Source organism: Lacerta agilis, chromosome 3 (assembly GCF_009819535.1).
Source record: "Lacerta agilis isolate rLacAgi1 chromosome 3, rLacAgi1.pri, whole genome shotgun sequence".
Taxonomy (NCBI): domain Eukaryota; kingdom Metazoa; phylum Chordata; class Lepidosauria; order Squamata; family Lacertidae; genus Lacerta; species Lacerta agilis.
The window spans coordinates 46807183-46831318 of record NC_046314.1 but is presented as its reverse complement, the minus strand read 5'-3'; the positions used below and the strand labels follow the sequence as shown (position 1 = coordinate 46831318).

The window sequence follows — 24136 nt, the reverse complement described above, 5'->3', positions numbered from 1 at the left end:
GTTTGATATGTGCTTACATTACACTCCTTTTCTAAGAATAGAATACATCCAATGCTGTTTTTCATTGGGCTTTGCATAAACATAGAATTATTGGCAGTAATGGTAAATTATAATCTGTGGCATAAATGCTGATGGAGAGAATAACAGAGTGCCTTTTTTATTTCGATTCCAGCTGCATCGGATGTATATATGGTAATACAGATATTTATTCATGCCAAATTAAACACTTCCATAGATTAAAACTGGAAAATTTAAGGATGTGCTTAACTAACAATGAAATAATGGAAGTATATAATTTTAGCTCATTTGTTGAATGTCATATTTGTGGTTTTTCTAAGTTGGCTGTTGTAAGCATCATAATGAAAAGGCTACAAGAGTGGGATGCCATTAGCGGAAGTCTCTGGAAAGAGAACCTCATTTAAATAGCAAAGAAATCTTACATGGGAAGGGAGAAGTTGTTGTCATGGTGGGCAAACCACAGTCCTGCTGGACTTCTGCCAGCAGGAAAAGAGGGAGTCATCCTCCCCACCCCCTTTTGCTGGCGTGTGTGTGTGTGTGTGTTTTAAATCCCTACCCATTAGTCCCAGTAGGAAGAAAATACTAGCCCTAGGCAGGGCTGGCAAACTTTCATCTCTATTTCAGAAATGGATCCAGAAAACAGCAGCATTTTGCATCCAGCAGATCCCAAACTACCTCTAATCCTCCCTCATAACATTTTTGTTGTTTTTTTTGCCTTTAGCTATTGGAACACAGGCAATGATTGAATAACAGTGGCTACAGCCATGAGGGAGATCCACAAGATCCCTTGATCCCAAGGACCACCCACCCAGGGACTATAGGATTGCACGATACAGATATTTACTAGACTATATATACCTTATGTTAACTGAAGATTTTGAGGGCTAGGAAGTGCAGTATTGAAATCTCTTCTCCAGTTTTTCAAATAACCCCCATGGTCATCAGGAGCTGGCTTAAGGACCTGCCTTATTCACACTTGCAGGTGTTTCCCTTTACGTAAAGTAGCTAGAATTGCACCTTTGCTGGATTGATCCTTCAGAGAAATACTGCTTTCTAGTATGGTTGTTACTGATGTTTTAAAAAATGAATGTGACTACAAGTTTATAGTGTGATGCAGCTATATTCACTGCTATATCGATGCTGCACATATGGCACAATGTTACTAACTGGAATAAAGCTTTTTGAAAACTAACGTATATATGAGAGATATTTATTTTTTCTGTACAATAAAACAATGAATATATATACATACCTGCATTTCTTTAGACCTCTTCTTTATCAGCCAGCTAATATGAAACTAGTAGCATAGGGAATTTGTTCTGTCCTGTTGTAATGCACAACCCTATTCTTAAGGTTCATCAGTATCCTTGACTGATGACCTGATGCAGATATTTGAAGACAATCTGCTGTAGGACTTGTACCATCCATGTTGAGGTGTTCTGAGGGGATCTTTTTGGATTCGTAACAGCCCCAACCAGCATAGCCAATTTCTCTGGGAGTTGTCACCCATCTGAACAGCAACATATTACACCCCCATGCCTAAGGAGTTTTGTGGCAACCATGAAACTGCCCCACTTCATTGCTAGACCTACAACATGGTCCCAAACAATGAAAAGGGGCTTCTAGAGGTCCTTTATTACCGAATTGTGGTCACCAGGCTATGCCATGAAATCTAGTTGAGAAGCTTTCCCAATATACTTACCAAATTTTATATATTCATGTGGATCATGCACATTTCATGTTTTAAAGGGACCCCTCCCAATAAGTATTATGCAAGTTGGTTTCAAAATATTAGTCATAAGAAGTTGGATTGAATCAAATGCTTTTTCTGACTTTCATATCACGCTAGTCACAGCTATAAAAAGGAGTGGACTCCTGAAAAAGTTAATAGGGAAAATAAAAATTTCAGCTTTCTGACAGAATATTTATTGCAGATGTAAGATTGGAAATAATTGGTGGGGGGGGAGAGAGAGAGACTACCCTACATTTAAACAGCTTTCTTTCAGAATAGGAAAAGTTACAAAGAGTCATACTGGCTCAGGTATTCAGTAAATATACTATTTTATATAAAAGGTAATAAATACTTATATAAATTTAATTTAGCTGTATTTATTAGAATAGGTTAAAATACATATTCTTATGCCTGAAATGCCTAACTTTGCAAATTATCAGATTACTTTTATGTCATCTGGCATACAAAATTCTTGCCCACCTATCTTTATTTGGCATTCTTTTTTACGCTGGAATAGAAAGCTGTCAGAACATGCACTGGAAATGGAAATATTAATGCTACAACAACAATGAATTTTCCTAAGCAGTAGGTAAGCCTCCTTCACAAGCTTCAAGGCTAGTAAGGATACAGAGACGGAAGCATAAGGATTTCTTCCGTTGTAAGAATTGGGCAATAAAAGTGCACTCGGGGAAATCTTGTATGTACTAGAACCTCCCCCACAAACAAGCTTATAAGCAGAGTATTCTGCTAAATACCATCCGGTTCTAGTAACTGAGCACTTATGCTTCTCTTTAATTTCCTCCTTGGAGATTAATAAAATATTAAGACCACATCCTGCTTTCCTGTACAAACTACTCTTGGGACATGAATTCCCCTTCATCCTCTGTAGTAAAAAGGTGATGCAGAAACGAAATTTCAGCTACTGATTGACTTAAGCTAAAACAAACAGCCCAGCCACCTATGACACAAAAAGCATGCAAAGCAGAGGTTGCTCTGTTCACAGACATTGCTACACTTTAAAAAGTAGATAAAATATATAGACAATATTCTTCTTGAAACGCTCTAGTCACCAGCCCAGACCTGGCAACTGAGCAAGGAGCCTGTACATTATGTCTGCAGTCTGTTGAACAATATTATACAGAGCCACCAACATTAAATCAAAGTGTTAATGCATCTGTATGTGTAAAGCAAATGCAGTAATCCCACTGAGTACATGCATTAATATCTGAGAGATGGGATTTCATTACTCCCTGTAATTAAACTAGAATAAGGCCATTGGTCTGCTGAATCCCACTTACTCTAAACTAAAGGCATAGTAGTATCTGCTTGCTTTTGCTAATTCAGTATCTGCTTGCTATTGCCGCTGAACTGTGTCTTCTGTTTGCAGAGCAGATTTGGATACTATGCACCCCAAACACTGAGAACAGACAAGCCACTATAAGGTGCTTTCAAAGAGTGGAGAACTGGACCATTACTACCCATCTTGAAAATTGAGTAAAAGGCAATATTTGGGCAGAGGCTTCTCTGATCACTGCAGCATGGTGATGTCTTTGATTTCTAAGTAATTCTTCAAAATTACAGGTGTTACTTAATGGTTTGGAGGTGGCAGCGTTAGTTCCAAATGATATCACATGCATTTTTTTTAGTGTCTAATTCAGGGGCAGGTGACCTGAAGACCTCTGGCCTCTTGCTCTCCAGGCAACCATGTGGAGAAAACTTCCTCTTCCATATTGTGTGTGAAATGGGTGAAGGAGAGAGAAGATATGGTTGCTACATGATGAAACCCATTAAAAAAGGGGGTGCTCACCCACTTTTGGCTGCTGCCCCATCCACAGCAAGCATGCAACTGCCAACAGATTCCACCTGAAAGAATGCAGCCCTTGATTTGGGTGGTGGGGGGGGCAAGAAAGGTTCTTGATCCACATTTCTGGTCTAAAACATCATTCCGAATGCTGAAGACCTGGGAGCAGAAAAGTCACAGGAAGTTAATTTCGTATTACATACACAGCAAATTGTGGGTTTTTTTGGGGGGGTTGATTACAGTTTCAATGAGTTTTATGGGATTTGTTCCTATGCATAAGATTGGAGCGTTACTTCTGAGTGCATAGGATTAGACGGTAAATCCCGTTGGGTTCAGTGATGTTCATTCTCTTATCCTGCCTTTTGACAAAGGAGCTGTGTGTTTGTGTTAAAAAACCAAGGCAGAAGGAGTGGGGATACTTTCCGAGTTCAAACAGTAAAAAGCATTCAATGTATTCTTTGTACATGTAGTGTTTTGCATCAGTACTCAAAACAGAATAAACCACTGAATCAAAGACCAAGCTTGCATGCTGTTAACTGCTGTGCTTGCCTGCGTCTATTGGGGGATCAAACAGTAATGGAGTATCAAGGGCCACTGTAAAATAGTCAGAGGTATTGCATGCCAGTTTCAGGAGTACCAGTGCATGAGCAGTTAACACCTTAGTGACTAAAAAGGCCATTGACAGTAGATTCTAGTGGGAACCTGAAATTATAGGTATAAAGCATATAACCTCAAACCTGAGGTTTGTTCCATTAACTGGACTTTTGATTTCATGGTAGAGAGGTTACCTTTTTAAAAAACATGGAAGGACTCCTCAGTAGCTATGTGATTTTAACAGTTGCAATGATGGGAAAGCTTCCTCTATAAAACCTCTGCCTGTCACGGATGTTAAAGGCACAGGAATTTGCTTGTAATTGGAGAGATTGTTTCATTTCATTTATGCATTATTTCCCCTGAAACAATAAAAAATTAAGAAAAGCATCAACAATAAAAACGATATATAACAACAATTTCAAATTGATACTGTATTAGTCTAATCATGTATAGTAGCAGTGTTGTTGTTTTTCTGGGGTTACTCAAGAGTATGCAATACCAGCATCCTTTCTCTCTCTCTAGAAGATAATCACTGTATGGTAGTAGAAATAAAATAAAAAATAAAAAATTGTCCAGTAGCACCTTATAGACCAGCTAAGTTTGTTCTATTTACTGATGTGTAGCTGAAAATGTATACACTCCTGGTTAAAGTTTTCATGTCAGCATAGGATGGTTTAGAGCAGGCATGGGAAATATTTGGCTCTCCAGATGTTACCGGGCTCCAAATCCTATCAGTTCTAGCCAGCATTGACAAAGTGACCAAGGACGAATAGGGATTTTGTGGGCTGCAATCCAAAACATAGGGAGGACTACAATTTCCCCATCTAAGATGCAGCTGTTACTTGCCCAGAAGCTATCCACAATTTGTAGTATTTGTGTATTTGTATTGTCAGGGCTGGGCCATGGGCAACAGTGTTGCATGAGCCAACGGTCATGGGACAGGCTAGTAGTCAAGACCTAAGAGTAAAAGCAGAGGAGAGCAGGAGTCGGGACTAAGAAATAAGCCAGGATTGATGAGCAGGTTCTAAACCAAAGAACAGAACTGAAACATACGCATAACCCCCTTGTTGCGCAAGCAAGGCTCAACAGGAAGCCCTCTTACAACTCTTTTCTGGCCAGGAAGATACAAAGGCGGCCACGTTGTGTGGGCAGAGTTGGTCTAGGCTAGGGTTTGGAGATCCTTTTCTGAGAAGCTGTGGGTGGAAAATTCTCCATCTCATAATTGCTATACACCCACACTAACTTAAGAATCATCCCACCATCCAAGGTTACCATTTCTGGTTGGAGAGACTAAATGAATTCCCAGCACCTTCAACTAAGCAGTGCTATTGCACTGAAGTTATTGCCACTGTTTGCCTACACTAAACTGTAAACCTATTGGGCAGGGCTGTCCTTGTAGGTATTGTGAACTGGGCTTAGTTTCTTAGGCACTTCGCAAATGAATATATTGGGCGAGATTCCGTTGTGGCAGCTTGCTTGCGCAATGGAAGGTTTACTTGTGGAATGGGACTTTCAGAGCCACTTCTCTCCTCCACCTTTGCACAGCCTGAAAATCTGCACTGGAGGGTCCCTCAACCACTGGGGCATATTGGGGGGTGGTGGTGGCAGGTGGTGGTGGCAGGAATGCTGCAGAGAGAAGAAACATAAGACAGACACTATACTTGTAACCACAACACAAATTATTAGTACTTTTAAAAGACTAGAATCAGAGTGAGCCAAGTGACTGGTGGGGTGTATGACAGTCAACAGATTCGGACAGCTAACTGAATGGTCATACTACACTTTTGCTCTTATTAAGTTACTTTGTGTTATGAATGGTTTATGCTACATCCCTGCATTGAAGTCACAACTGCTCTATTAAGATTATTTTATGGATGCCAGAACAGTTAGATTGGCATAAAAACAAGCATAAATTTGTCGTGTAGAGATAAGCGCATCGGAAAGCAGCTCGCTCCCATCCAGAATAGATCGGTAACTGCACCATGGAATCTGGTGAGGATTCAAAAGAGTCACACATGCTCTGGATCAGAGTAGCCATTATAGCTGAAGATATATGAACTACCCCTTATGTGTAGTGTGACTCAACATGCGGATAAACTGATTATTTCTCTACCTCACCCCATTACTTCGGATCTCCTTTTTAAAGCCATTTGCAGTGATGTGAAGAAGCCATTTATCAATTTTATTAGCCCTGCACATGAATGACTCTCCAGGTGGCAATATTCATCCCAGGGGCTGCTTTATGTGGTTCCTCTGTGCACACAAACAGCAGCACTAAGGCTGTAGACCTCTTTACTGCTTTTAAGCAGAGAACAAGCATTATTGCTTAACCAACGAGAAATGTTGAATGTTACAGTTTAAGGTTCATTACTGTTCCACAGAAATGTGTATCTCTTTAAAAGAAAGAAGGAAATGAACTGACCTAGTTTTGCAGCTGTGGGGCAGTACAGCAGGTGATGTTAAGTTTGTATTGATTTAAGGCGTATCAGCAATCAGACATAGTATATAAGGAGGTCTGCGTACCTCTCTCAGTACCCTGGGTGGTGGGTCACTGGATGGGTCATGTTTCTGTAATGTTCTTATAGCTAATGTAATTTCTGTTATTTTTCCTTTAATTAAATCAACTCCTAGTTATGCTTTACAGTCTCCTCAACCTTTTGTTGTGCAGTTGCTCAGCTTAAATATGCCAACACCACTCCGGCGGGAAGGTAAATGGCGTTTCCGTGCGCTGCTCTGGTTCACAAGCGGCTTTGTCATGCTGGCCACATGACCCAGAAGCTGTACCGGCTCCCTCGGCCAGTAATGCGAGATGAGCCGCAACCCCAGAGGTGGACCTAATGGTCAGGGGTCCCTTTACCTTTACCTAATGTATGCATATGCTTAATAATAATAATAATAATAATAATAATAATAATAATAATGCCTCCCATCTGACTCGGTTGCCCCAGTCACTCTGGGCAGCTCCCAACAAAAAGAGTAAAAGACAATACAATACAATATTGCAGTACAATATTGTGCTCACCTCCTCACTGCTGCTTCTTCTCCAAGCCTTTGGCAGCCAGAGACACCCAAAGAGCTCCCAGCTCGTACCAGCTTCACCACTATTTTTCACCACTGAAACCTCTGGAGTCCAAGAGAGGAAAAACTGGAACAAGACTTCTGGCACTTGTCTAGGTCCAAAAGCAATGTGCTGGGCCCCACAACCTGTTGGAGTATGTGCAGAGTGCCCATTCAACACACTGACAGAGTGTGCCAATGGAACAGAAAAACTCCAGACATTTCTAGGCAAGGTCAGTCCCTTTACTGACAGTCTAGAGCAGTTCCATAGATTGTAGGTTACCTACAGCTGTAATATAGTGTCCTTCCACAGCAGCATACAGTCTCCTTGTATTGTTCCAACACAGACTAGGCTAAGGGCAGGGGCCAAGAGCAAGCTTGCTTCAAACACAGGTGCTTCAAACATACTTGAGATTGTGCTGACTCACTCTCACATGCTTAACTAGCTGCAGGTGCAGGAAAAACACACCCAAAATTAACCAGCAGTGCACATCTAACTTGTCCCTTTCCCTCTGCATGCATAAACCTTTGTCCATTAACGAGTGGTCAATTTTGGACTGGGACCTGGGAGGCAGCCGGCATTCAAATCCCCACCTTAGGTCAGTCACTGCCTCTCAGCCTAACCTATCTCACAGGGTGGAGAGACAGAACCACGTACACCACCTGGAGTTCCACGAAGGAAAAGATGGGACATAAATGTAATAATAAAGAAAATAAGAAGCCACAGTGGTTCATCCAAGCACTCATTTTTCTTTTTTCTTAACATCCCTTGATTACTATTTCCTTGCCATTCTCAAAACCAAAGCATTCAAGTAGTATTTCTAAAGTGTTAACGATCTCAAACTTGGTTTGTCTTTCAAGTTAACATAGCTTACAAACTGAGCTTTAAGGAGGATGAATTCAAACCAAGAAAATATTCAGAAAACACAAGGAATTTAAGCTAATGCATTTTTTTAAAAAAAGATAAACACGCTCTCTCTTTCCCATCCTTCACGCACGCCATAACAAAATTTCAGAAACCATTGGTAAATGCCAACGTTATATGTTTTATTTTTCATCATGTAATCTTTTTAAACCTCAGTCACAAATCGATGATTGATAGAAATAATAACAGTAGGCAATAGGCATTAAACAAAAATAATAAAATACAGGATATGTAGAAAGGCAATCAGTGCTTCAGTCCAACGAGACAGAGACAGTAAACATGTGGAAAATGGCCTTTAAAAAAATCAACAACTCCCTGTCTTTTCTTTTAAAAGACTCAAACGATTCAAGTGATTTTTTAAAAAAATTATACCTTGTAAACAAAATATGAATCAAAATGGACCATAAGGTAATCTATATACTACAGAGGATAGTTTTAAAAACACTAGATAAAAAGACAATATTCAAGAAGCATAGATATCTGTGTTCACTTTGGTCTCTGGCTATGGGTTTACCATTAGCCACATACAGATTCAAGCTACTCTGGTAATACTTGTCAAACCAGTTTGTTAGTTAAAAAGTAGTAAAATGCAAGAGGTAGTCAAAACCATCATCATGTTCTTCCTTAGTTAGTCTGCCCATTTTAGGTTAGCAACAATTGTAGCAAGTGTCCAAATACTTTCTAATACAGTGGTACCCCGGGTTGCGTATGTAATTGGTTCCGGGTTACAGTTCGTAACCTGAAAAGTACGCAACCGGAACAAGCACACGAAAACCCGGAAGTAGAGGTTTGCGCATGTGCAAATGCGTCTGCACAAATTGTGCAGAACGCTTCTGTGCATCGCACGCGCTCTGGGTTGCACTTCCGGGTTACCGGAGTTCGTAATCCGAAAAGTACGTAACCCGGAGCATACGTAATCCGAGGTACGACTGTATGCAGTTTTTTGTAGTGGCCGTATCCTCAAAATGAACGTCATAAAAGCCTATTGGCAACTAGTTTTACTGGAGGGGCACCAATTGGATTAGGGCACCCTCAAAATGTTCAGTTGTTAGGCCGTGATGCTACTGAATCTGCTCCTCCACACCCCAAGTTTGCATCTGGGCTTGGCAGTTGGGGGGCGGCAGAGAAAGATCCTACTACCTCCAGGTGGCTGAATTGCAAATTGTTTCCCCCATCAAATACTGCTTAAGAGACCACACAGTTCCATGATCAGAATAAAGAGTTTCCAGTGCCAACATCTTGTTACTAACCAGTCATGATGACAGAAGTAACACAACCAGGCTGTTCATATAAAACAGAAAAAAGACACATTTAACAAGTCTTCAAAAGCGAGCAAAGACAAAATAATCAAATCTCATTAAAGACATCTAGTAAAATTAAATTCAGTGCATCCGCACACACTTACACCTTTTCCCAAATTACTTTTATAACCATAACGCATGGGGAAGAAACACACACATATATTTTATGATAAACATTTCTTAGAGATAAATTAATTTAAATTAGCTTTAAGACTTAATGAGATCTTCCCATGTTCTTTATCATTTTTCTTACAAAGAAGGTCACAAGGTCTATAAACACTTTCATAGGTCTCTATCCACAAAACTACATACTAGAAGTAACTTTGGGATAGCACTAGCACAAATTAAAGAAAGTTTTAAAAAATTGAGTAGCCTTTTTTGGCAAAATATCACATTTTTACAGCCAATTTTAGTGCCCAAAGAGCACCTAACTAATTATCCTGTTGTCTTTTCCCTTCCAGAATGTTCTTTCCAAGAGATGCTATGCAAGTGTGCATAGTATTTTGGGTCAATTCAGTGGCACAACCCCTGCTGACTTCATTATGTCTGGAGAGGCTCTCCAGGTCTATCCATCACTTTATCGAAGATCAATTATGATATGTTTGTGGAGGAGAGGAGGGGGCTCCATTCCTGGGGTTGGGGGAGACATGTGCTGGTTGGGAGCCCCATTTCATCTAATTTGACAAGCTTGTTGCTTGAAACATTGGCCCAGGGGTGCTGTTCAAAGTTGTGCTGTTTTAACGAAGTGGAATTTCAACAGAAGCTCAGGATACCATCCAGAATGAGAGTACAATAGATTCCTTAACATGATACTCAAATGGAAAACTGACCATTTGAATTTTGCTGCTAATGTGTACATACAAATATTTCAGGGTGTTGACACCAATCTTAAGATCATTATTTTGGCTTGATTCAGATGCAACAATCATGGTCCAAGAACAAGCCTTGCCCCCTCCCTCCCTCCTAGTTCCCACCATGACACCAGTTTCAAAGAAGGTATTAGCCCTGTTTGCCAGTGCATTTGAGAAGAATGCTCAATCACATGAGAGGGGGAGCAGGTCAATGTCTGCTGGCCAGAGAGGTGAGGTCTGAAGAAGGAAGTGCACTCTATATATGCAAGCTTCCCTTCAGGATTTAAAATCCAGATTTGCACAGGGTTCTCAGTCAAAAGGGGGAACCAACAGGTGTAGAACCTACACCTGGAAGCTACATATGTACATAGAACCAGTGTTCCTAAAAAAATGTTTAGGGATGCTCTCATTTTCCTACTCATATTGAAATACTGTCCCTTAATGAGGCCAAACTTAAGATTCAGCAGATGTTTAGGGGAATGCGTACCCCAGAATAAAGCACTGCATAGAACCTACACAGGGTTGGCAGTGGCTACAACCAATGTTAGAAATTAGCCAGGCACCAGGCATGTTTTGCAACTGGTGTGGGTCCAATTGTGACCACGTGGAGAACTCTGGGTGCCAGGCTGGCAAGTGGGGAAAGCCAAATTTCACTTAGAGAAGGATCTGGATTTTTTCCCCTTGAAGCTTGATTTTGTTTTATTCCAGATTGTTTATTTGATGTTTAATGTTTTGTATACCACTATATATCTATCTATCTATCTATCTATCTATCTATCTATCATCTATCTAGATATTAATGATAATGATAATAAACTCCATTTCAAAAAAGGGGAGAAAGGCACCTAGACATTCCATTGTGGTGACTGTAACATAGGTTTAAGGTGCCAATTGGTGATTAGATTATATATCTGAGTTTCTAACACTGGCTACAACAGGAGCTGTGGCTACAGTCTTGCTCTTCCACTCTATGCAACCATAACTGCGTGAAACAGAATGCTTGAATGGGGCTAATGTGGTTTCTTAAACCAGTCTCCTGGTTAAAGCACTGCTTATAAACCAAGATCTGATCCTGGTTTGATCTTTAAACCAGTTTCCTGGTTCAACAAATCACGGTATCTTCTTCAAAGCTGAGCATAAAAGTGGAAGAGGGAAGGGAGAGTACAGGGACAAGGCTCATTCTCAAGTCTGGCAAAACATGGCCTATTTGACTGAAATGGTTATGTTTAAAGCTGGTTATTCAGATCTGGACCAGGTACTGATTGTTTACTTGGGCTTGCCCATAGTCAAAATACCAAAAGCCAGGAGTGCATTTTTCAAGAGTTGCTTCAAAGCAACTAGAATTTTTGGTGTGGCACAGCTGGGTGGCAAATTACTTCACCAACTGAAGTGGGCTGTGAGTGGAAATGAAATGTTCCTTACATTTAGGAGTACGCCCAAGTTGTGTGTGTGCTTATATTTATTTAAAGCAGATAATTTGAGTAATTTTGACCCAAACCAACAACAACATGTTTGTAATTTAATTTTAATCCGGGGATACTCAATTAATTGCCACATGCTGTTTCTTCCCCAGAAAATCGGTTACCTTCACGTGTGTTGTTTGTGTGTGAAACAGCACCCATTTCCCTTTGAGGCAGAAAAGCAAATCTAAACTTTAAAGAGACTCTCACATCATTTCAAATGGACACATCATGTTTAAATTACATACATATTTGCCCTAACATTTTGCAGTGAAAGCTGTATTAATTGAAGAATAATTTCAAAAACAACAACTGGTATGTACCATAGGATCAACAGCCACCTTTAAGCCCTAAACAGCATAAAGGTGTTGCTTCTGTGGCAAGTATGAGGTAGTTGTTTGCTTGTAAACAGAATAACTTTACTATCCCTTATGCAAACCATGTGGCTTGGAATTTCAGAAATGGTGAAGAGTTGCTCTGCTCACAATTCTGAAAGTCAGCCGCACTTGTGAATGTCAAGTCACAAACGTTCACTTAAAAACAGGAATACCACTGTACTTCTGTTTTAGCGGGAAAGCATAATGCAAAAGGTTGATATTTTGAGTTATCAGAAACTCCTTTATACGTAAACAGAGGTAGCTGCTATCATCAGCACATAACATGTATATATTATAAAAGGTCTCTTTTTGGTTTGTTGTGAGCAAGCAAGTAAAAGCAAGTGATCTGTAAAACAAAGATAAAAGAAGATTAACATGGCATTTTCCCTGAGCAAGATCCTTTGTCCTGAGAAGGCTATTTTGTAATAATGACCATCCTCCGATATAAAAAAAAATGTAAACTTTTTAATAATAAGATAGGCTTGATAGGCTTCTCAGCAATTCAGTCTGTGGCTGCTTGAATTATTCATTTCATAGTAATTTCTGGTCTGGAATTTTTTAAGTACGTAAACAGAGGAATGGCCAGTTTTCAAATCCACCATTTCCATCTTACTTTATGTAATGGTCAAGGAACTTTGGTTTACGTTTTCAAAGTGACCTAAGTTTTGCATTGTTGCTGTTTAACCCAGTTATCATACCTGCTAAAAGGTTATGCAATGCCACTTTGATTTGTCTACTAACTTAAAATAAGTTTACAACCTTACATAAGGCAAGGAAGTACTCTCTATACATATAATCACATCAGTATCGTCAAAAAAAACAAACAAAAAACTTTTCATCGTAGCACACCATAACTTCAGTATAAACCATTGAGATTCCCACCCCCCCCTCAAACACTGCCATGGAATTCAAGCAAAGGGACATAGGTTTTGTGCCTGTACTGAGGTCGCTGAAAATATACATTTTCTGTGGTGAGGTGGGGGGCGGGGAGAGAGGTGGCAGCAGCAGCAGCAGCAGCAGGAATAATTCAGGGTTTGGGTCCTCCACAAGCAACAATGTCTTCTCTGCGTAACTCCGATGCAGCGAATGGAGTTACATCAGACTTGACTGGAGGACTATCAAAACAAGTCATATTGCTGTCAGTGAAACAACAGATAAAACAGTGCTTGGAGAGTCTGGTCAAAGCGTTTTACAGTGCAATCCTACGCAAGTCTATTCACAAGGAAGTCCCACTGAGTTTGCATGGGCTTACTCTCAGGTAAGCAAGCAATGGGTTGAGGGGAAATGTTCCAGCAAGATTTTCATGGGAATTATTTAACACACAACCAATGTTTCATTGGATTGTTCCTACAACAGTTGCTGCTGTCTAGGAGGCAAATAACTTAAAAAATAAATAAAAATGCTTGCATCTTTGAGAATGGCAAATAATGCAGCAAACACTCAAAGAAAATGCTGACAACGCACACGGTACCTTTATGCATAATGATGTGTGACAATTTAGTAATGTGGCTTTATAGAAACCAAACTCCAGCTAGCTACAAGCACTGGCTACGGGTCCAAAGTCATTAACCATGAGTAGCCTTAATGAATACTCCAGAGCCTATATGTCTTCATATTAACACGGGATTGGTTGCAAAGCATTTAAAAAGAACACTTTGTGTTCAATGGGATAAAGAAATATTCTAATGATCAACAGTTGAGTAGAAGAAACATATCTATGGTGGACACAGGATTATTTTGGAGTTAATGATCAAATAACAGGCAATCAATTGATTGGCTTTCCATTCTCACTATATATTGGAGTTTTCAACATCAAATCAGTTTGTCAACTCCTTAAGAAACTGTTAATAATCTAGTGTGCATGAAGATTACGATTTTTTTATTTTTAAATTTTGAATTTTAAAAAAGGCTGCATTGCTACACCCAGTTTCCATGGGAGTAGGCCCCAGTAAACTCAGTGCAACTTACTTCTAAATAAACCTGCTTGAAAATTCCCATTGCATTGTAAATATTAAAGCTTGGCATTTGTAACATTAAAAGGCCAAGTGGTCTAAGTCCAGTCTTTCAAACTAGAATCAAGACGCAAAAAGGAAATCTTACCTGTGTTCACATTTCAAAGATGTAAAAATCTATTCACTTATATAGCATGTAATCAGTAAAAACTGAGTCAGAAGAAAATGCTAATTGCTACTGCTGCCTTCATAACGCCTCAAGATTTGCACAAAATAAAGATTCAAGGTGGTATCTCAATACAACTCTAAACAATCATATCAATGTATACATTCTGCCTCAAGTCACCTCACCTGCATTTAAACCTATTAATTTAATACAATATTTGAGATACCAGCACAGAAAACTACACATTCATAGTCTTTGGGGGAGGGAAAGAGAGGGGAATACCTTTAATTCTTTAAACATTGTAGAAATTCTGAGGGTTATTTAAACCGAGACATTACCCTTCCAAGGTGAGAAGTTTATAAAAAGCACCGCTACCCTGGATAATGGGAGCAAGAAATTGGTATTTTTAAAAAAGCCTTACCCTGAACCCTACAGGGATGTCTTAATACCTTTAGTACCATGACCGTGGCAATGGCAATTCTAAGTAGCAACAATTCTTTGGGCTTCCATGAAATAACAGTTGTGATCTCTTCCCCACCCTTTCTTTTTCTTCCATAATAGCAATGATACATTAAAGAAAAATTCCAGGAATGCCTATTCAAAAATTACTCAGACTATTGCTTTCCAATGGGTATCCAAGGAAACAGAGTGTTGCATGTATACATTCAAGATATGCACAGAGTCAGAGATGGTTTGTGAGGACAGAAATGAGCTGCAGGTTGCCTGCTTCCCCCCACCCCAACCTCCACCTCCATCTCCCCTTCTGGCGGGGCTGCAATTCTAATGTTTAATTAACTGCAGGTTCAGCTGTATGTCCTGTGGTTTAAACTTGTACTATTTATAATCTTTTGTCTGCTTGTAAGCGGCTTTGAATGGGCGTTTGCCCATAAATGCAGTTGAAAAACATTTTAAATTACAAATAAAAATAAACAAACGGTGGCTAATCTTAACTAAGGTTTACTGAAATTAGCAGCTCATAACCCTCAATCTGAATTTGTTTCATTTCAAACAAGCCAGTTAAGATTAACCCAGTTTGTCAGTTTGGACAAAACATCAAGCTGCAATAATCAAGAAGAAAAACAGAAGCTTCCCAGCTCCTTGCAGCTGTGCTGGACAAGGAGAGAGGTAGCAGGGAATTGTGGGAAGCGTGTGATCCTAAGGCTTGCTGCAGCCTGTCCTCATCACAGTAAGCCATGGTTTCTTGTGGCGTCTGAAGCAGCTGAATAATATCGAGGAAACTCAGTTCAAATGAAGTCTGCTTGGAGTGACTGGTCTGGTTGTTTCCAGAAGTTTTCTCAACAGTAGTTAAAAGTTGAAGTTGGTTGCATGATATGTGGAATTATTCTCCTTGTGCTTGAATGAGGTAGACATCCCAAGAGGGTAAAGGAGATGAAAGACAAAAGCTCTAAGTCTTTTTCCTTTTTTGAACAGAGGGCCCCTTCCGGCTCTGTTCTTCAGGCGATGGAGATAATTTACTCGATGCTCCAGCTTCTTGCGGTGACCTGCCTGAGCGTTCTAAGACATCTGCTCTTCCCTCCTGAGAATAGGATGGAGATGTGTAGCCATAAGCCCCTGCCCCTTCTTTCAGGAATGCTGAAGTGGAGGGCTGGGGATCTGCTTCGTATCTTCCCTGATAACTAGTGGGCTGCTGCAGAACAGTTTTGTGTGGGCAGTTCGCCACCATGTGCATGATACTCTGACAGTAATGGCACTTCTTTGGCTGTGGAGGTAGTGTACATTCCTTAGCATGATGATCGAGGCCACCACAATTGTAGCATCTGCAAAAGATAAATGTTTTCTTAAAATGGAAGAGGCACAACAGGTGCATTTTTTTTTTTGCTCTATGCATCAAAAAGTGAGGGAGGGGGATGCCTTATCTGCAATTGTTCTGGTGACCCAAGATGTTTAAGACTTATTTTAAAAAGGAAATGATTTCTTCATTATTCAAAGGTGTCCTCAAATGAAAAAAAAAATCAAGTTCAAGGATTTATGGGTCATTGTACATGCTTGTGCAATCTGGGAGCAGAACAAGAATGACCAGCGCAGGGCCTGCGCTTCATGCCACCAAAGAGATTTAGACAACTCACACACATCTATGGCTTCTTCTAATTACTCATAGTCTGGTAAGAAGTGTGCCATTTTCCTGCTCCTTTTCAATGCAAACAAAAGAAAGTGACCTGCACAGCTAGGCAGGACCATTACAGTTGCAGGTGAACAGCCCAGCACTTACATATCCAGAGACTGTCTGCTGAGTGTGTTTGAGGCTGGCATGTCTGAGCATACATTTGGTGCATGTTTGCTTGTATATCCACACCAGAATGTTTGAATAGCCCTACTGGATCAAACCAAAGTCCCATCTATTCCAGCATCCTTTCCTCACAGTGGCCTATGCGAAGACTGAAAGCAGGACATGGAACACAAAAGGATCGTCTCCAGTTGTGTTCCCAAGCAACTGGTATTCAAAGACATGCCATCTCCAATCTACCAGAGCAATGTCTGTCACTGGAGATTTGTCAATTCTCTTAGTGTTTACCTTAGTCCACAAGAAACAAGGTAATGACACAATGAATTAAATGAAGAACTGGCAGTAACTAACTCTTTATGAAGTCCCAAGTCAAAGATACTGTCAAGAAAACCACCTCACAGTCTACAAATAGTATAAAATTCAGAATATACAACAAATCATGGAATGGGTGGCAAAGAACCATAGGCATATCAGAATAATTAACTGATCAATGAAGTTTATCATTCCTACATGTTATTTTACAGACCAATATGGGTAGGGGAAGAAGTGTAGAAGATTCAAGCTAAATTTTAACTGAGTTAGGCAGGGAAAGACAACTGACAGAGGACCAGCAAAGGGATCAGCAAAGGTAAGATGCAGCAGAGGGGGAAGAAAAAGGAGAGGGAAAGATAACAAAGGTTCATGGAGCAAATGATACTACAAGTATTGAGTCTTTTAATTGTTTATTTCTTTACACTATCTGAATGCTGGATGGGCTCCACTGGTGTGTTTGCACTGACCTGACCTGCCCGCTGTTTCACCCCTACCCCTACCCCTACCCCTCTCCATCCTGGTATTCAGCAGCAACCCAAGTGACTGGAGGTCAGATGAGCATTGCTGCCTCCCTGTGCTGCCATCTGTATGCCACCCAACAATCTCATACTCTGGATAGCTTCCAACAGTGAAACATTAAAACAGCACAAAAGTCAGCAATTGTCAAAAGCAGCAAAGATTTCAGCAGCAGCAAATTAAAACGGTATCACATAAAGCACACAGATGATATAAAATTCAATGGATTAAAAGTATCTTGTGGGCTGCCCCGAGACCTGTGGGTGTAAGGGAGGCATATAAATTTAATTAATTAATAATAGATGTATCTAAAAAGCATGAGGATATAAAAAGGTCTTCGCTTGGTATGGGGGGGGGGGAAATAGTTTCTAGAGAGCCTGCCTAGGAAGGATGATAACCCAGGTGGGTGCCACCACAGAAAAGCCTCTTTCTCCTGTGATCAGTTGTTACACTTCACTTGGCTGAGGCACCCAGAGGAGAGCCTCCTAAAATAAAGGGATAGGTACATGTGGGAGAAGACTATCCTTCCAGTTCCCTGGTCCCAATCCATTAGGACTTTAAGGTCAAAATTGGAACTATGAATTGAGCTTGGAAATGGGCAAAGGATGATAAACCACTAGTATATGTTTAGATCATCCTGTCCCCAATTATAAAATTGCTATAATAATACTGTTCTGGACCACTTGAAATTTATGGGCAACCCCATGTATACAGCAGCACAATATTCCAAACAGGAAGAAACAGGTTAGCAGAAGTTACTGCCACTGAGGAATTGCCATAGTTGGCAACTGGACAATCAGTTAATAAAAGGTGCTTTGAGCCACTAAGATAATTTGTGCCTCTAATGGCAATTCAGGATCAATTAGCATCTATTAGTACTAATGAGCATTCCCAAACTATGTACCTGATCCTGTTCTGAAAGTGTCAGTGGGCACAGGAAATTTCTGTGACTTTCCTTAAGCTACCGTGTATACCCGAATATAAGCAGACCCGAATATAAACCGAGGCACCTAATTTTCCCACAAAAACCTGGGAAAGCTTATTGACTCGAGTATAAGCCGGTTCACCTTTGCCACTGTGGAGGAGGAGGAGGAACGAGCAGCCCGAAAGCAGTCCTTTGGGCTGCTCCTTCCTCTTCCTCCTTTGGCAAGTTTGCATTTATGCGAGCAGTTCAGGAATGGAACAAGCTGCCTGGGGAGAGTAAAGAACCGCTGTTCTTGTACGCTTCTTAAGGAATGGTTGACTGGGGAGAGCGGGTGGCAGCACGAGTGGAGAGAAAGGGCTTCTTTCTCGCCGCCCCCACCGCCCGCCTCACTCAAGTATAAGCCGAGGGCAGCTTTTTCAGCACAAAAAATGTGCTGAAAAACTAGGCTTATACTCAAGTATATACATAATTTATCTTATGATCCAAGCAAGCCCATGTCTTTAACAAAGCATCCAAAATGCTGCAATAATTTTGAAGCAAACTATACCAAAGGAACTTTGCACAAACAGCACTAAGTTATAGGATAACAATAATGTCAGTATAAACTCTCACACAAACATATTAAACAATGTTATACATTGTATTGCATTATACATTCAAACAATTTTGAGTGTGAATAGGCCTCCACTGAACAAGATAAAGTGCACCAGGGGGTCAGAAATAAAAGAAACAAAGGAAATCTTTGGCAATGAGTTACTGAGATAAATATTTTATGTGTTTATTCTTTTTGAATGTTTAATCATACTCCACTAGAGGGCAGCAAGAAACTAAACAACTGCCTCTCTCTCGCAGTTTTAAAATCATCGTTATAGTATTGGCACACATTGGAGGGTTCAGATTAATTTTATCTATTATAGATATCTAGGCCACTCTGCTAGACAGCAAGTGGTGGAAATATCACATCAAAGCTTTCCAAACATGGGTTGGAGCACATATAATTGTTCCCAGCACCTTACAGTGAAGGCATCGTTTGCTGCCTGCGTTGCATCTGCTGCTAGCAGTCCAGCGGAGTTCTTCAGAGTGGTTCGGCCCCATAGAGAGTTACAAGCACTCTAGGGTAAAATTGTTGGGCACTGTGATACCATAGCTAGTGCAAAACCACATGAGATGTCAACCCACATTTAACCAGTTTTATGGGAACAATCTCTTGGTAGCTCGGTCGGCAGAGCGTGAGACTCTTAATTGCAGGGTCATGGGGGGGGATCAAGCTCCACATTGGACAAAAGATTCCTGCATTGCACGGGGTTGGACTAGATGACCCTTGTGGTCCCTTCCAACACTACAATTCTATGATTCTATGACAAGCTGCTTGTGACTATGCATCTGACCACATGCCTGCATGATCCCTGTTCCATGTGGTTAATATAAACTAGCAAGCAGAGCATGACTAGATGGGTCCAGAGTGTTAATTTATCATTATACGGTGGGGTGGTGCCTTCTGCTTTGAATCCACTAGTATGTGATAGCTGGGTTTTCACTGGTTATTAATATGCATTTTCTTGGGAAGGTGACTGAGAGCGTTGGAGCAGCTGCAGTCCTTCCTAGTTGAAACTGATTATCTAGACCCATTTTAGTGGCTTGAATTGCCTTTGTTGCCATGGGTGTAGCCAAGGTGGTTAGGGGGTCAGCTTCCCTCCTAAACCAAGTAAATTGCCCATGTTTGTTGCCTTTGTCTTTCCTTCATTGGGAGAGGGATGAGGGGAGTGAGACCTTCCTTCTATTCAATCTCTCCATGTTTTGATACCATTGACCACGGTATCCTCTTGAACTAGCTCTACAGGATGGGTGTCCAGGGTACTGTTTTTATATTGATTCCAGTCTTACATGGCGAGTCAGTTCCAGAGAACAGCATTGAGGAAATGATCTTTGGCTCCCTGGCATCTGTGTTATGGGTTGCGTCAGGACACTATTTTGTCTCCAATGCTATTTAATACCTATATGAAGCCACTGATCATTAAAGGATTTAGAGCAAAGTGTCACTTGTATGCGGATGATACGCCACTCTTTTTCTCTGTAAGCACCAACCCACTGTGTAATTGCAAATTCATCCTAGTTCTGCAGCGATAAAACTGCTAGCACATTTGCAAAGATAAGCATGGTCCGGCATGGTTTCAAACTGGATGGGGGATTGCATGTTGAGGGGGGTTGGGGGCTGGATGACTCTGCTTAGCTTTGCAAATGTGCTAGCAGTTTTACTGCTGTACCACCTACTTAACAACTGTACTCCTCTGACAGGGTTCGTACTACAAGCCAGGCTTTTAGTGTTACAGCTCCAGCCCCACTGGAATCAGTTTCCAGCTGAAATTAGACAGACATTTAACATCCTGGTGTTCAGGCAGCTACTGAAATATTTGTTTATAGTCTTTCCCTGAATTGTGAAGTGCAACCATCCCACCCATTTTGATTAGCATAGTGGTGTTATTGTGTTATAGTGACATCATGTGATTGACAAGTGGGTTGATCCACCCACCTGCCAAAGTTGGCACATGGGATGGGACCAAGCCAAAAAAGTTCGCCACCCCTGGGCTATAACATGGTTAAGATCCCTCTTTAAATTGTATTTAGTAGCTGTCCCCTACTGAACATGCTGAGTCCTACTGATCCATTAAGAAAACCAGAACTGGAGATAAGCTTGACTACCTTCTCTGATAGATGTTTTCCTTCAATTTCAGTAAATTTGTTAAGCTTCCTTCACCTTTTAACGAACACATGCAGAGAGATTAAATTTATGCTCAGAGTCCAGCGAAGGAACCCAAGATCTCTCTGCAATTCGAAGAAGTTTTGGAATTGTTTCTCAAGGCTTGCTTTTTGTACTGACCACTGGGGACCTTAGCAGCTGGCGGAGGGCATTTCCTTTCCACAGAAGGAACAAACCTTATCATAACACTTAGACAACTGTTGCAACCTTCATATGATGCAGAGTTCCATGGTCCACTTTGTCAGGAGGGACCATTGCTAACTTCATACTTTATACAATTTTGAGAGAAACTGAATTTGTAAAGGGGGAATGGACAACTGGTCCTTATTTTAAATGGGGGGGATTATACCAGATATTTTGGAAGGACTACTCTGAAGAAGGGTTTTTTGAGGACTCATGCAACACAAATACATCCTTGTACACATGTGTGGGTGGAGGGAGAGATTGAGCTTGGGGCAGATGAAGATGGAGAATCAAAATACTGACACTTTCCACATGGCAAGTAGCACTCTCTACATGACAAGTGGAGCATTAACTGTCCATTATGCTGCCTGTTGGCCTTTGTTTGGTGATGTGGTGAGCCACCCACTACCCTCCCCACCTTTTTCAGACTTCCAAAGGTTTTTGGGAACATATGGATGCTTGGCTCACTGTGTAGCTGGAGACCATGTACCTTCTATGCAGCCCCACGACTCTCTGTGTAGTGAGGAATTTTAGGATCAGAGTTGCATCTCCAAACGGGAGGGAATTTAGTCAGTTGCCACATTGTAGTAGGCTCCCTGGTGGCTATAATAGTTTCTGAAAGCCTTGTCGACAAAACTGTCCTCAATCCTGCTCCCCAAACCACCATGATTTCACAACAAACTTGAAGCAATGTGGAACAACATCTTGTAGACTGGTGTGAACCAAATTGCATTTTTGTCTGCCTAGAAGCTCATGAGCTAAGGCAATAAATCTACTTTATATGACACAGCAGAAAATATTTTGATGTGATACAGGAACTGGATTTGACAGACCATGGTCCTTTTGCTTAATAAAATAATATAAAACCACATTCACCTGTGCATATTCAGAGCAATCCATATTCTATGTTACTGCTTCCCAACTAACATTCGCTCAAGATCTTTGTTTTCCAAATACTAGAAACCAAATAAATAAGTGCTTTTTGAGTTTGGAGTGGAACCCAAAATAGGCAAAATTCATTTCTAGACTAAACCATTTTTAATTTGCTTATATGTCATATCTTTACTCCATGCAGCATTAATATCTAAGTAAATATATTTGCTAAACAAGGATTCATGCCTGCCCTCTCTGCTTTCTCAACTAAACATTCTGCTATTACTGCACTTTGGCTTCTGTGTCTATTTGGTTACAGCGAGACAACTTGAAACCATCCCCTTCACCACAGCAAACAGACCCATTTCTTAAGGGTTGTTAAGGAAGGAAATATAAACGTCTAGGTTGAAATGTACGAGGAAAGAATTAGTACAGTCAATATCGCTACCCTCATTTTTCTTCCTGTGCTAGAGAAGATCCGACTCAAAGTATTACCTTTACTAGAGAAGGAAATTCATTCTGAAAAATCTATAAACTCCAGTTAAATGACAAAAAAAGGTAACATTTTTATGGGGACACATATTAGGTCAGCTGCTTTTGTTTAGGTCCATCTACACCCAGAAGCACAGTACAGCCCCCACCCTTTTCTTTGAGAGTTCTAAAGTAGGCTAAAGTGTTTCAGCAGCAGAAAAGAAGTAGGCAGCAGCCATGGACAAATCAATTTAATCAGTCACTATGGTATGTACTGCCGTTATCCAATTCACTGAACCATTTCACCTTCCCAATTGGCCAGCTGTCAGGGCTCTTGATTCTACTCAAGGGGGCCTCAAACCTTTGCAGATCACATGGGTTTACCCCTTGATAAATAAAAAATAAAGAAAGTTTGAGGTGTAGGGGTTTATTTATCATTTGCAAATAAAAGCAGCTTGAATTTTAGACTCTCCACTTCCCTTCTAAATAAAACACTTTGTAATTAAGATCCAGTACTTCTTGTTTGTCACTCAGCAAACAGACTTCGTGCTCGAAAGACTGCATTATGTCGCACATTCACCGATTTAAACATGTTAGGATTTATTTTCCTATCAGATCATACCCATTTCCTGAAATATCTCCATTCTGTAGGAATTTAACCAAAATGAAAATGGGTAGCTGCTTTGAATGCACAAATGATGCATCATAGCATCACCTGTGAATTAATAAAATTGGGCAGGGATGGGAATAATGGGTTCAAAACAACTGAACTCTTTTTAGACTGTGTTCCTTAACTATATACACTGCAGCTTCAGAAACTTACTCTGTTATGACACATAAAATACTCAGTTTAACTTTTCATGTGGTATATACTGAGTATTTTATGTGCCATAATGGGACTGACGTGTGTAGAAACATCAGAGTAAGCCCTGCTCTTAAAAATAGCAATTTAATGATTTATGTAGGAGAGAAATTCAAAGTCATTTGACTTGTATTTATGCTAAACGTTTCTAAAATAAAAAGGGGAGGGGATTATTTCTCTTATTGTTTCATTGGGAGGGAAAACTCCAGCTAAGAGATGCAGCCCTTTCCCCCAAAACACTCAGGATATAAAGCAGACAAAGTGATGGCACGTATCTTAAAAGCATTTAAACTGGTTCATCAGACTTAAAGCCATGACCCTAATTAAAGGTTGACTTTCATATCCAATGAAAATATTGCAGAAAATGAACAGAACAACTCACATATTTACACTGCGCATACAAGTGGCTGATTTGCCCCACATCTCTAAATATATCCTTCAAAATGTACCTATTAGTGTATACAAACAAGTGAATGCTAGTTTGTTTTCTTTGACACAAAAATTGACACGTCGGCTGATTCTGAAAGCTACAATGATGCATCTTCATTTTTCTATAAATAATGGCAAGTAAATGTAAAAGATATCCATATTTCAAAATGGAGAAGAACAGGTTGCATTTTCTTTCTTTTTTATTATTTATGATTTTATTTTATTTCATATTTATATTACTATTTTATTATTAGTTATGATTTTGATTATAACAAAAAAGAAAACATTTCACAAGTCATTCAACAGTAATTCTAACGTTTTGAATCTC

General features: G+C 40.2%; 1 protein-coding gene across 8 annotated transcripts in view; it reads right to left on the bottom strand.

Moving 5' to 3' along the window:
* Nucleotides 1–15175: 15175 nt before the first annotated feature.
* The window catches only part of LIN28B (lin-28 homolog B), an 88622-nt gene continuing 79661 nt past the window's right edge, over nucleotides 15176–24136 (bottom strand). For all 8 annotated transcript variants that reach the window (XM_033143506.1, XM_033143509.1, XM_033143507.1 and 5 more), the window contains one exon: nucleotides 15176–16012. In XM_033143506.1, the coding sequence (XP_032999397.1) occupies nucleotides 15640–16012 (373 nt within the window). In that variant the 3' untranslated portion in view covers nucleotides 15176–15639. The remainder of the gene's footprint in view (nucleotides 16013–24136) is intronic.